Source organism: Malaclemys terrapin, chromosome 1 (assembly GCF_027887155.1).
Source record: "Malaclemys terrapin pileata isolate rMalTer1 chromosome 1, rMalTer1.hap1, whole genome shotgun sequence".
NCBI classification, from domain to species: domain Eukaryota; kingdom Metazoa; phylum Chordata; order Testudines; family Emydidae; genus Malaclemys; species Malaclemys terrapin.
Genome location: NC_071505.1, coordinates 103,134,396 through 103,146,308, shown reverse-complemented (window position 1 = coordinate 103,146,308; position 11,913 = coordinate 103,134,396). Strand labels below are relative to the sequence as shown.

The 11,913-nt window shown below is 44.2% G+C and overlaps 1 protein-coding gene across 1 annotated transcript in view; it reads right to left on the bottom strand.

Annotated features, from left to right (window-relative positions):
- Nucleotides 1-3,221: 3,221 nt before the first annotated feature.
- Nucleotides 3,222-11,913, bottom strand: part of LOC128840127 (cystine/glutamate transporter-like) — a 33,718-nt gene continuing 25,026 nt past the window's right edge. The window contains exons 7-12 of the mRNA XM_054033723.1: nucleotides 9,170-9,293; nucleotides 8,483-8,586; nucleotides 7,855-7,951; nucleotides 5,663-5,812; nucleotides 4,616-4,793; nucleotides 3,222-3,519 (exon numbers count right to left, since the gene is read on the bottom strand). Coding sequence (XP_053889698.1) covers nucleotides 7,888-7,951; nucleotides 8,483-8,586; nucleotides 9,170-9,293 — 292 coding nt within the window. The 3' untranslated portion in view covers nucleotides 3,222-3,519; nucleotides 4,616-4,793; nucleotides 5,663-5,812; nucleotides 7,855-7,887. The remainder of the gene's footprint in view (nucleotides 3,520-4,615; nucleotides 4,794-5,662; nucleotides 5,813-7,854; nucleotides 7,952-8,482; nucleotides 8,587-9,169; nucleotides 9,294-11,913) is intronic.

Below are 11,913 nucleotides of genomic sequence, written 5' to 3'. Positions count from 1 at the left end.
AGCCTTCCAGGGGTCCATTACTTAGTAAACTTCAAGAAATTGATCCAATTTGGAAACATTTTAATGCCGAAAGAAATTATTTTTTCCTTTTCTTCTTGCCTCTTTTTTTCATATTCTTTCTTTTTGGTCAAGTTTGCCTTATGTTCCTGATGTCTCTGGCTTTTCTGGGAGCAGCTCTTCCTGTCGGTGACTGACGAGGTACTGTTTATGGTAGAAGTTTCTATCACTCACTCACCCCCTCTTTTTATTTTTTTCTTTACCAACATTGTCTCATTTCCTTTTATCCTTGCCTGCTTTTCTGTCCATTCCATCTGCAACTGCATCATGTTTCCTTTCACAATCATCATTGGTCCTCAGTTTGTATTCACGTGTCGCCACACCACTGGGAGGAAGAAGCCCTGTCACACTGCATTTAGAGTTAGTGTAATGTTTTCTCTTTCTCTACAAAGATAGTGCTGTGTGCTGCTGAACTGCTGCAAAGACTTGCCTGGGCGAAACATTCCCTCTATCCCATGCAAGTGGTGTGCTCCAATATCACAGTGATGGCCATGCCACGGTATTAAAATCTTAGGTGATGTGTCAGTGGGCTCAGGAGAAAAGGATGGCAAAAATTGGTTTTTGTTTTTTTGTATCCTGTGTACGTAGCGAAGTCACTTACTCCGCAGGCTGGCTCTCAGCTTATTGAGAGAACATACAAGGTAACTAAAAATACAATACACGGAGTCTGTGCTGCTTTGAACCTACCACAAAGGGATCATACTGTCTCTTGCTCCTCCCCAAAGATCATTTTTAATGAGAAATAATAGTTCCTCAGTTTAACTTTGTGCAATTATTGGGAGTGGTATTTCCATCCATGCACAGAGATTTAAACTGAGCTGTGGCGCAAACGTAGTACCTGAAAGAACTATTTGTGATCCAAGTATATACCCTGGTGGTAACTTGTGAAATTGCAAGCCACACTTTTATGAAGAAGTCAACAAAACGAAGACCTGCTAATACAGTCCCCAGTGATGGGGAGAGGAGGAGTGTGAACAAGCTTCTAATTACTTAATGCTAATATACACTTTGAAAGAGATATTCATCTTCATGCTTCACTCTTAAGCCAATCTATAATTAGTAGGTATTGGGAGGTTTCTTCCACCTTCTTAAACATCTGGTGTTGGCCACTGTCAGGATACTGGACTGGATGGCCCATGGGACAGATCCAGTATAGCAATTCCTGTTTTGCAATGAATTGTATGGGGAATTACATGCTTCAGTTCCATCATGTGACAGTTATTTTATTTATGACCCTATATAGTGCCTTTTCAATGTGGATAAAGTGCTTCTGCATTAGTGGGTTTTGAATCCTCAGAGTGGGAAGCAATCAGAAGAATATTTTCACTGTTTAAACTGAATGTTTTAAAAAGTGGTGTTAGGAGGAGCTTGGATGGCTCAGATCAGGGGTTCTCAAACTTCATTGCACCACGACCCCCCCTTCTGACAACAAAAATTAAGACATGACCCCAGGAGGGCGGATCAAAGCCTGAGTCTGCCTGATTCTCTCTGCCCTGGGTGGGGGAGCCGGAGTCAAAGCCCAAGCCCCACTGCCCTGGGTCGGGAAGGGGTCAAAGCTGAAGCCAAAGGGGTTCAGCCCCAGCCAGGGGACCTGTAAGAGCCCTGCAGCCTAGGGCTGAATATCTCAGGCTTCAGCCCCAAGCTCCAGCAAGTCTAAGCCAGCCCTGGTGACCCCATTAAAATGGGAGTGTGACCCATTTTGGGGTCCGGACCCACAGTTTGAGAACTGCTGGCTCAGATGTATAATAGGTAGCCTTTTGCTTCTGGATTGTCAGTTCACATTTAGCCTGTGTCAGTGGGGATCAGGTTACTGTCTATCTCCTGGCTGTGAAATGAGTTGATCACACTCCAAATGCTAATGGTCAGATGTGCACATTATAAAATGAGTGCCACAAGTGACACTGAAGTTTCCAGTCTTAGCAGGGAGAATAAAGTATTAAATGTGACATCAATCTGAATTTTCATTCCCAGCAACTCTTTCTCCAGCTCAGGATTGAGGCACTAGTGGGACGTTGTGGAGAAATGCAGTGTATCTAATGTACTTTTTCTGTGGTTAAATAAAATGTCAAGCTTCAACACTATTAACCTAACTTTTTTACCCATATGAAATTCACCTTTTAAAAAGTTAAATCCACAATATTTAAGCACAATGGGAAGTGATTTATGATGCGTCAGTGGGTATCTCAGCTGCCCTGATTAGAAATCGCGTTTTTTAGTAATGAAGTGGTTGCTGACAGCGTTTTTGTTTTGTGGGTTTTCATTTAATTTAAAAATTTAATCTTCAGTAGTGTTCTTGACAAATATCCATGTGTATTGCATATGTAGAATACATGTTTATAATGCCTACTAGGAGGATTCCCTGTAGTTTGTGCGGTTGCTCAAAGTGGCTGGAAAGATGACATTCTCTCTGAAGCTGAGAGCAGCCCCTCTGCAGCATTGCCAGACTCTGGAGTGAGAAACCCTAACCATAGCTGTTTCTAAACTTTTTTCGAAAACTCAAATTGTCCTCAGGCAGCAGCATCAAAATAATACATTCAGCATATCCTTACCCTCCACCCTCGTCTTTCCTTTTCTTTCAATTTCCATTTTCTTTAAAATAGAAGGAAAAATTCTAGTTGCTAAATACAACAGTTTTGCTGCCACTATCATTTTCCAGCATCACCTTTAAATAACACTTTTACTGTTTTGAGAATAAACTTAATGCCTAAGGGTTAGGGCTAGTAGTGACCTCCTGCACAATTATCATGAACAGTACTCCCAGTCCTCTTTTGCTTGGTTGTGAAGTTCAGAAGTTTGATAGGAGAGTGATCTCCGACTTTGTGGCTGGGTTTAACCAAATTGGTCGGTGAGAAGACTGGTGTCCCTCCCTACACTGAAAGACTCCATGGCCACTCTCTGCTCAGTCTATCCTGGGCAGCTTCAATGTGAAAGTTGCTCAGGCATACTTTAAGGGTTTTGGAAAACTATTTCTTCTCTCTAAATTATTGTATTTTCTTACTCCCTTTCCCTGTTATTGGTTCGTATAATGATATGCATTGAAGGTAGCTTTGACCTTTGCTCCATTTATTGGAAAACGCCACCATCCAGTTTGACTTCAGATTCACCCCCACAGTAATGAATTATTGGTGTTGGGAGTACTGGATTGTAACATCACTGAAGTAGTCTGACTCTAAAAAGAAACCTTTTTATATGCGAGCATCTGAACAAACCAGCATTAGGTAAGGGTTCATGAAGGTGACCATGGTAATGTTAACAGTAAAATAGCCTTGGTCCCCACTTATGGTCTGATATTATTGAAGGTCTTGTGGATCCCATTGCTTGGATTCTTTACCAGCTGCTGCCAAGAATGTGCCTTTTTGTGTTAAGTCTGAAGTCTGGGCATTGATGCAAGAGACCTTCAGTAGGTCTGGATTTCCTGTGGGATGACTTCCATCAGGACCTGTAGCTTGACCGTCATGGAATCTAAACACAATGCAATGAAGAGGTGAGAGGAGAAAACACTGGCTGAAAAGGAAGCCAGTTTGGGGGCGGGGAAGGGGAAGTTTATGCCATAAATGAAAACTGCTGAACTAGGACAATCTCTGTCCAAAGAGTCCCCCAGCACTCCTTCTGCAACACCTCTTACACAGAATTAGTGAAAACTGCACCAAGGACCAACTCCCCTGTGCAACCCTCTGTCTTAAATAGCCACCTTAAAGTATTCCTATGTGGCTTCCAGTGCAGTTTTGTTTGACCTCTACTTACCAGGGGGTGCCTAATACAATGGGGCCCTGATTTATGGCATCAAGGTGCTGCTGTAATCGAATAATACATATGACTTGCAACCTGTTGCATAAGAAAGGTCTTGTGTGTGCTTTTTCTGGAGAACTCTTCCTTATTTCCCAAATAGGCCTGATAGTGGGTAAGGACAGCAGATTCTCAGATGCATAGTGATAAGTTGTAAGAACCTGAATCAGACAGACTATGACTAGTGGATAAAGGGTGAGGAGATTATAATTGCAGTGCTGTCTAGCCTGCTGCTATTGTCTGTGGTTGGAAGGGTAATGACGCTTTTTAATCCTAGAATTGGATGTTTGTGGTGAGTCACTGCTAGTGTATGCATAATTTTGCATGGGAATATGCAAGACTCACACTTTTGTTTTAAAATATCCCTGCTTCACAAGTACAACATGGGGCAGGGGTCACTTGCTGGTTTGAACTAGAGTAAATGGTGGATTTTCGGTAACTTGAAGTCTTTAAATCAAGATTTAAATCAAGTAACTCAGGCAGAGGTTAGGGCCTGTAACAGCAGTGGGTGGGTGAGGTTTTGTGGCTTGCGATGTGCAGGAGGTCAGCCTAGAGGATCATGATGGTCCCTTCTGGCCTTAAAGTCTGAGTCTATGAATCTCTTCCTTTTTAAGGTCAGAAGGAACTATGGTGATCATCTACTCTGACCACTTGCATTAACACAGGCCATAGAACCTTAGCAGTGAGATTCCTGCATTACACATGTTTGAACAAGAACCTATTTTTTAGAAAGACATTCGGTGTTAGATCTAAAGTTACTGCCTGTACTTACTGAACATTGCACTGCAGCTGGCTGGTATTCTTGACTTCTGGACCACTAGATAGTAGACAGGCAGACCAGTCAGAGTTATGGCACAGCCAATGCCTGTGTTCACAGGGTCCGAATAAAGGGACATTCCCACGATGAAGAAACATATTATTGTGAAAACCAATGGGATGAATAGAGGCACCTGGAAAAGAGGAAATCTAGGAAATAGAAGGTCATTCTAAGCAGTCAGCTGGCAGAGCTTGCAGTCATGTTCCGACTAGATTGCTGTGGTAATATCGAGCAACAACAAACAAGACATTTGTACAAAGCACTGAAACTGCATGGTAGTGGTTTCACTTTCTAAGCTATAGTAGTCCTGAAAATATCTGAACTTGAGAGGACAGAGAGCATTATTCTGGTTTGGGATGCACTTGACTGGATTGGTTTTGTACTGAGCTTTGTTTTTTTGTTGCAACAAAACTTAACATAACTGGGCTAAGTTTTAGATTTCTGCAGTTTTACCTGCATGATTTCCATTGACTTTAAATAAGTTGTTGCAGCCGAGAGAGCTGTGCTGAACATTTGACATACATAATTTTCATTCAGCTGGTTGCATTTTGCAGTGTTGCTGTGCTTGGGGACGGGGGGGGGGGCAAGCATCATATGGTCACTTTCTACACTGCAGCTGTCACTTGTGTATCAGTAGGAGCATTTGCCTGCTCAGATACAAAACTTAAGCAAAATCAGCTACGTTTTTCATGTCTTACCACTGCCATTAACTATATCAGTACTGAATTTCTGGAAGCTATGCTAGTAGCCAGGAGGCTGCAATTGTTGCTATTCTATAAGCAGAAACAAACTAGTGGCCTTATCTAACTCACTATAATTACAATAGTTTGTCATTTGGGTTCCTTGTCTCCAGATGAAACAAGTACAGAATACTGGAGGACCATTTGATCTCATGCAGCCACTTTTGCCGATCTCTAGCCTTTCACATCTAAACTACTCCTTTTTCAAAATCCCCACATTGTGTTGTTTTGCGTAGCTGTTGTTAGCTGGATCTCCTTGTACCTTGAAGGGCCTCGGTATCTCAGGATGCCGATAACGATGTATCATGAGCCCCAGGGTCACCAGTCCTATGAAGAGCCAGCGTGAAAAGCTATAGAAGTTCAATAGGCCATAGAGATCGCCAATCAACACCATCAAGAAGATCAGAGGCAACTAGGACACAGACGAAAATGCAGTATTAAGCACTGCAGGAACACCTAGGGAAGATGCTTTTCTTTTCCACCCCATGTTACTTGTGTAGGTCTTACAACAGTTATAAAGTGCTATTGTCTTATGTTCTTTCCGTCTCCTCAATGGTGCTGGTGTGTTTGCTCAACATGTGCAAGTATGGTATTAACTAAATCACAGGGCCTCCAATAAGTGAAAAGAGCCGGAGACTTAAGTCCTTACTGTGCAGATTTAGTTTGCTTGGGAAACTCTTAGCTACTGTGTTCATGGGGCACTATAAGAAACCCTGAGTTGAGAAGGTGTGGGTTTTTTTTTTTAAAACTTCGTTTAGGAGGAGATTTTAAAGGAACAAATGGGAGTTAGGTTTCCAATTCCCACTGACTGTCAATGGGAGTTGGGTGTCAAATTGCCCTTTGAAAAATTTCTCTCTCATGTGAAATAGATGAAAAGCCAACCCTTTCCTTTGATGCAAAGTCCACCAGACCTAGAATTTGGACCTTATTGCACTTTATTAGTCTCAGATTACTTGGTGCCACAAGGATCTTTGAAGGTATTCTATTGTGGTAGCACCTGAAAACACCAGGGCTTCACTGTGCTAGATGCTGTGTGGAAACAAACAGGTAACAGAGCTCCTGTCCTGAAGAGCTTACAATTTAATATGAAACAAGACACAACAACTTCCTGTGACCAACAAAGGAGAGAAGGAAAGGAAGTGACGTCCAGGGCTCTGAAATCAGATCACTTGTCCTATAGATTAGTTATTGCACAATTGGATTCCAAATAGGAGTTTTTTCTTCTATAAAAATGTGCTCATGTGAATTTAGCACTCCTACAGAGTGGTAGGTTTGATAGTGTTGTCAACTGATGTCTTCTGTCTAGACAACGAACAGCTACAACATGGGAAGTAGCAGTGCAAGCTTCCCATATGCTGCCCCACCAAAGTGTCCCGAATCCTGCTCTGAAGAAGGTACAGTAGTTCAGCCAGCATACCCATTGTGTTCTTGGGCAGGAAGGGCACTGAACAGTGCCAATTATGATGGCAGCGGATTTATGTGGACAGTGGGAAGTCCAGTTAAGAATTCCAGTCTGTGGGGGCGGACCAGACAATGCCATCTGTTAAGGGCTAGACAGGTGGGAGTTGTGATCCCTGCTAGTGACTGGTTAAGAATGACACTCACAGCTAGTTTGTGCAAAAACATTGGTATTGCTACTCTACCCTCTCCCTGTCTCATTCACCTGTGTTGTCTTGTCTTTTAGGCTACATCAGCGCTGTACAGGGCTGCCCACAGCACGTTCGATACGTGTAGCTATTTGCCATAGTTAAAAGTGGGCTGCAACCACACCGAGGTCTGTAGCTTCAGGTGTCAGGGAAAGGTTCTGGTGGGGGGAGGCAATGAGGAAACCCCTCTGACACAGTCTTTCCCTGCTGCAGGTGTAGGCTCCAACAATAGGGAGCTGGAACAGCCTTTCCCTGCTAACTCCCACAGCCAGTGTCTTTCCCAGGGTGGGGGTGGGGGTGGGGAGTGGAGAGGGGAAGGGCTCCAGCTGCAAGGACACTACAGCTCTAAAAATAGCAGTGGAGACAGGGAGACATGGCTTGGGTGAGTAGAGTGCCTGTAAAGTAGGCCCTCACATACATACCCACCACACCCTTCAGTGTGTCTGTTCTCTAATCACCTACGCTGCGCCTCACCAGCTACACTGCTCTTTATACCCGTGCTGGGGGAGAGGCGACATGGGTAGGTACTCTACACACCACCAAAAAAAAAAAAAAAAGCGTGCAGTGTAGACACACCCGTAGACCATCAACTGCTTGGGACAGGAGCCGTCACTTATGATACATTTGTACAGTGGAGCTTTAGGTGTTACCCCATAATAAATGATACATTTAAATTTTTTATATTATCATAGTTCATTAATGAAATGGGCTTAGTGCGGGGGTGGGGAGGGCAGATGAGTTCATTCTCTAAGAATGAGAGTTTAAAAAACCCTCAAGCCTCGTTCAGAATCCAGAAAGCTCTGCTCACCATTAATAAAAGGGCTGGGAAGGGGGTGTTTCTTCACCTATGGATCATGGAGAAGAGTGGAGGCCACTGTCCTTCCCTGGAAGCTGCAAACAACATCCTGTTAGAAAGAAGCAGAAGTGGGTGGAAAGAAGGTAAGCAATTTTGTGAAAAATTTTCATTTTGTACAAGATTTTCAGTTACGTTTTGGGATTTTTTTTAATGAAAATATTTCTGATTATGCGCCTTTTTGAAATTTTTGACCAGCTGTAGAAAGCAAGATAGATACAATATTACTCATCACCAGCAGGGGGAGCTCATGATACAGCATGTGTTTTTTGCAGCTCCCTGGCTCTTGAGTTTCCCCTTAAGCTTCATGTTAGACAATGAAAGAAATCAAACCACACCAGCAAAACGAAAGCCATAAGAGGCATACAACATAGATGGCAACCTTAAGAGTGAAGTGCCCTGATGGCAGGATACTTGTTATAGCATTAATATAGCTTTCGCTTGTGATAGGGTGTCTTCAGTCCATTGATTGACATGAATGTTTTTTAGCAGATCAAGGGCTGCAGAAAGTGTGTTTTGAACTAAAGATTAGCTGGTTTTAGTATGGAAGAGATGTTTGGTTTTAGAAAGGACAGGCTTTTACCTTGCAGCTGCAAAGATTCCTCCATTCAGAGAACCAAAGCAGGACAGAGCAACTAGGATTGGAATTGCTGAGGAAATGCTCTTAAAAGCTCGATCTACAAAGCTCTGGGGGGAAAAATAGAGAACCCAGTTATTCAGAGTTCATTACACCTGTCTCACATGTCAGTTTCTATAATTGCGCTGGTGGAAAAGCCAGGTTTTATCACCACCTCAAGCTAATCCCATCTCCATTATTACTAAGAGGCAAGAGAACCTTACAAGCAATCCAACAGGTGAGTCATTTCAGAAGAATTGCTGGGAGGCAGGAGCAAAGTTGTCAGTATAAAGAACTTTATATAAAGTTATAGCCTGCAAGACTGGGGGTTGGGGGACAAAATGTGGAAGGGGGTATGGATCATATAAACCCCATGAAAAATTGGGGCAAATCCCTGCAATTCAGTGGCTGTAAGTATATTTCTTCTTGCTGAAGAGGACAGACACTCCTTATGAGAGCAATACTATTCCTAGACCAGCTCCTTTATACTTCTTGCCATATGTTTAAACAGACATTTGCCCCGGCATAAGAATCTGCAATCTGTTCCTTCCTTTAATGAATCTCTGGCCTCGCTCCAGTAGCCCCTCTGGTCCCAGATGTGAACTATCTGTGTTACACTGAAAATATCCAATAAAAACAAAGGACCATACTCACCACAGCCACAGCCTCCGAGGCCAGCACTTCCTCTGCTGTCAGGACTGCGTAGTAGGAGATGTTAGTGAGAAGGTACCCTAGAGTAACAATGAGCAAGGACACTATCACGCTCAGTGGGATATTCCTACAATAGAATAAAAACAACCCTTTTATTGCACCTCTCAACTGTCCATCAGGTTTACCTCTATCCCATGTGAATATAGTAGAATTGGTTGGGAATTTGCAACATCACATTTTTTCACTGAAAAATGCAGATATTAAACCAGAACTTTTGTGGGAAAGGTTTGGTTTGGACAAATTTTGAAATGGTCAAACCATCCCATTTTGACGCTTCCAAAATGGAAAAATCTGGTTTTGGTTTTAAATGACTTTTTGTTTAGAAATCTTAAGCTACTTATAGAGAAATAAAGACAAAACAGAACATTTCAAAATGGTTACATGAAATGTTTTTGATTGACTGAAAGTGAAATTGTTTTCCCAGTGGTTGGTTCATGAAAATTTGAGATTTCAACTTTTCATCCCGATTCAGGACTAGAAAATCTGAAGTTTTGAATTTTTTTTACCAGGATGGGAAAACGGTGTCCTACCCAGCTCTAGAACCTGTGTTGCATCTCCTGATTATGATTGTAGGTTGCTGATTATGTAAATGCAGAATCATGAGAATGAGGTCATAGCAAACAATTGTTAAATTCCCTGTGGTGGCATTTTTTCTTGTGGCTTTCATTTCAGACCTTTTTCCAAAATACCCATATTTGTCTTGGGCAGAAGACAGCTGTGCCTAAAATAATACTTCTTAATCAGGAGGTACTAAAGGCTAAATTTGAGTAGGTCCCCTTTGTCCTCTATTGCATCAGCAAGACATCCTATGAAGATCCAAACCTGGTAGGCTAAAACATCTAATTTTAGGCACCCAGTCACTGAGGGAGAATTGCTATGGGAATTGAAGCTCATTTTAGGTCCCTTTTTTAAAACCCTATTTACAATTAGAATAAACCTCACTGTAAAGGGAAAAATCAAAGAGACTCTTCATTTGGATCAGCCCTAAATATCTCTCCTCCCCTTCTGAGAGTCCCTTTTTTCATCCCTACACATCCACTGGCAATGGGATGAAATTCCTGCCTTGGTGCTCATTAGAGAGACAAGGTGGGTGTGGTAATATCTTTTATTGGATCAACTTCTGTTGGTGAGAGAGAGAGAGAGAGAAGCTTTCGACTTTACAAAGAGGTCCAATAAATGAGATGACCTCACCCACTCTGTCTCTCTAATGTTCTGGGACCGACATGGTTACAACAATGAACTGGTGCTCATTGAAGCTAAGTTACAAAGCGGGTTGAGTCAGGCAATGCTGTACAGCACAGCGTAATAAGCATTGAGAACACTAACCAAGCCCAATTCTCAGCTAGTGTGGTTATTCTGGGACTGACCCCATTGGTTAAAAACGTAAGTTCTTCTTCGAGTGATTGCTCATGTGTATTCCACTATAGGTGTGCGTGCTTGCCACGTGCACCGGTGCCGGAAGTTTTTCCCCCTAGCAGTATCCGTAGTGGTGGAGCACCGCTGCGACCCCTGGAGTGGCACCGGTATATCACGCCATAAAGGGGGCTGCGTGCTCCCCCCCCCCCCTCAATTCCTTCTTGCCGCCAGTGAAGGTAGTCAGAACTTGCTCCAGCCTTGGCTGCAGCGTTATAGCCTTAGTGGTATCTAGTTCACTGAACCGTTTCTTTGCTGAACTTTTCTTCTGTTAGTGCCTGGCTCGAGGCATGCCCCGTGACCCAGGCTTCAAGTCGTGCGACTCTTGTCGCAATTCTATGCCCAGAAACGATCCACACTCTGTCTTCGCTGTCTGGGAGAGTCTCACATTAGTGAGAAGTGTAAGATCTGCCGCTCTTTCAAGTCGCGAACGAAGAAGGAGCGTGAGATCTGACTCTGAGCGCTTTTAATGGAGTCGGCATTGGCACCGGCGCGTTGAGCTGGCACCATGCCGGGATCCGCATTGTCAGCACGCGGCGAAGTGGCTCCCGAGCACCACTCTGAATCTGCTCCCGATACCGCGTCCTCGGTGCGCAGTGAGGCACCTTCGACGTCCCGGCACCGTTCCCCACCTAAGAGGACGGGAAAATCTCAGAGGCACTGGTAAAAGACTAGGGGTGAGGCTAGACCCGAGTTGGGCAGCTTAGCAGGCCTTCACGACGCACATCGACCCCTCGTCATGATTCCGCCATGAGCATTTCCCACTCTTCTGGTCCTGAGCGCCGTTGTGCAGGAAGAAAGAGGCGACACCATCCCTCTTCTTCCAGCGACTCCGAGAGGAACAGGTTGCGACGCTGTTGGCACCGTCGCTTCCACTCCAGGACCCGGCACCATAGAGGTCAGGCTCGCAGCGTGTCCCCGCATTCCCTGGCACTGAGGCACCAGGCCCACAGGCTCCGCGAACAGTTCAGACGCAGCTCCTCGGGTGTTTACCTCTCATCCTACTCCAGGTCGAAGTCTCAGGGCAGGAGCCGTCATGATCGGAACTGTTCTTACGGCACCGTTCGCTCTTCCTGAACCTCGGTGTCGATGCGCAGTCATCTATCCCGGGGCCGAGCCATGCTGCCGGACAAACCTACACCTCCGGCGCCTGACATGCTTCTACTCCAGACTGTGCCATGGCATGGTCAGTGGTGTCAGCTAGCGCCGTGGCCTCAGGCTCCAGTGCACCTCGGTCCTCGCTCCGTGGCGGGAGCTTCCCAGGGCCGCCCTGC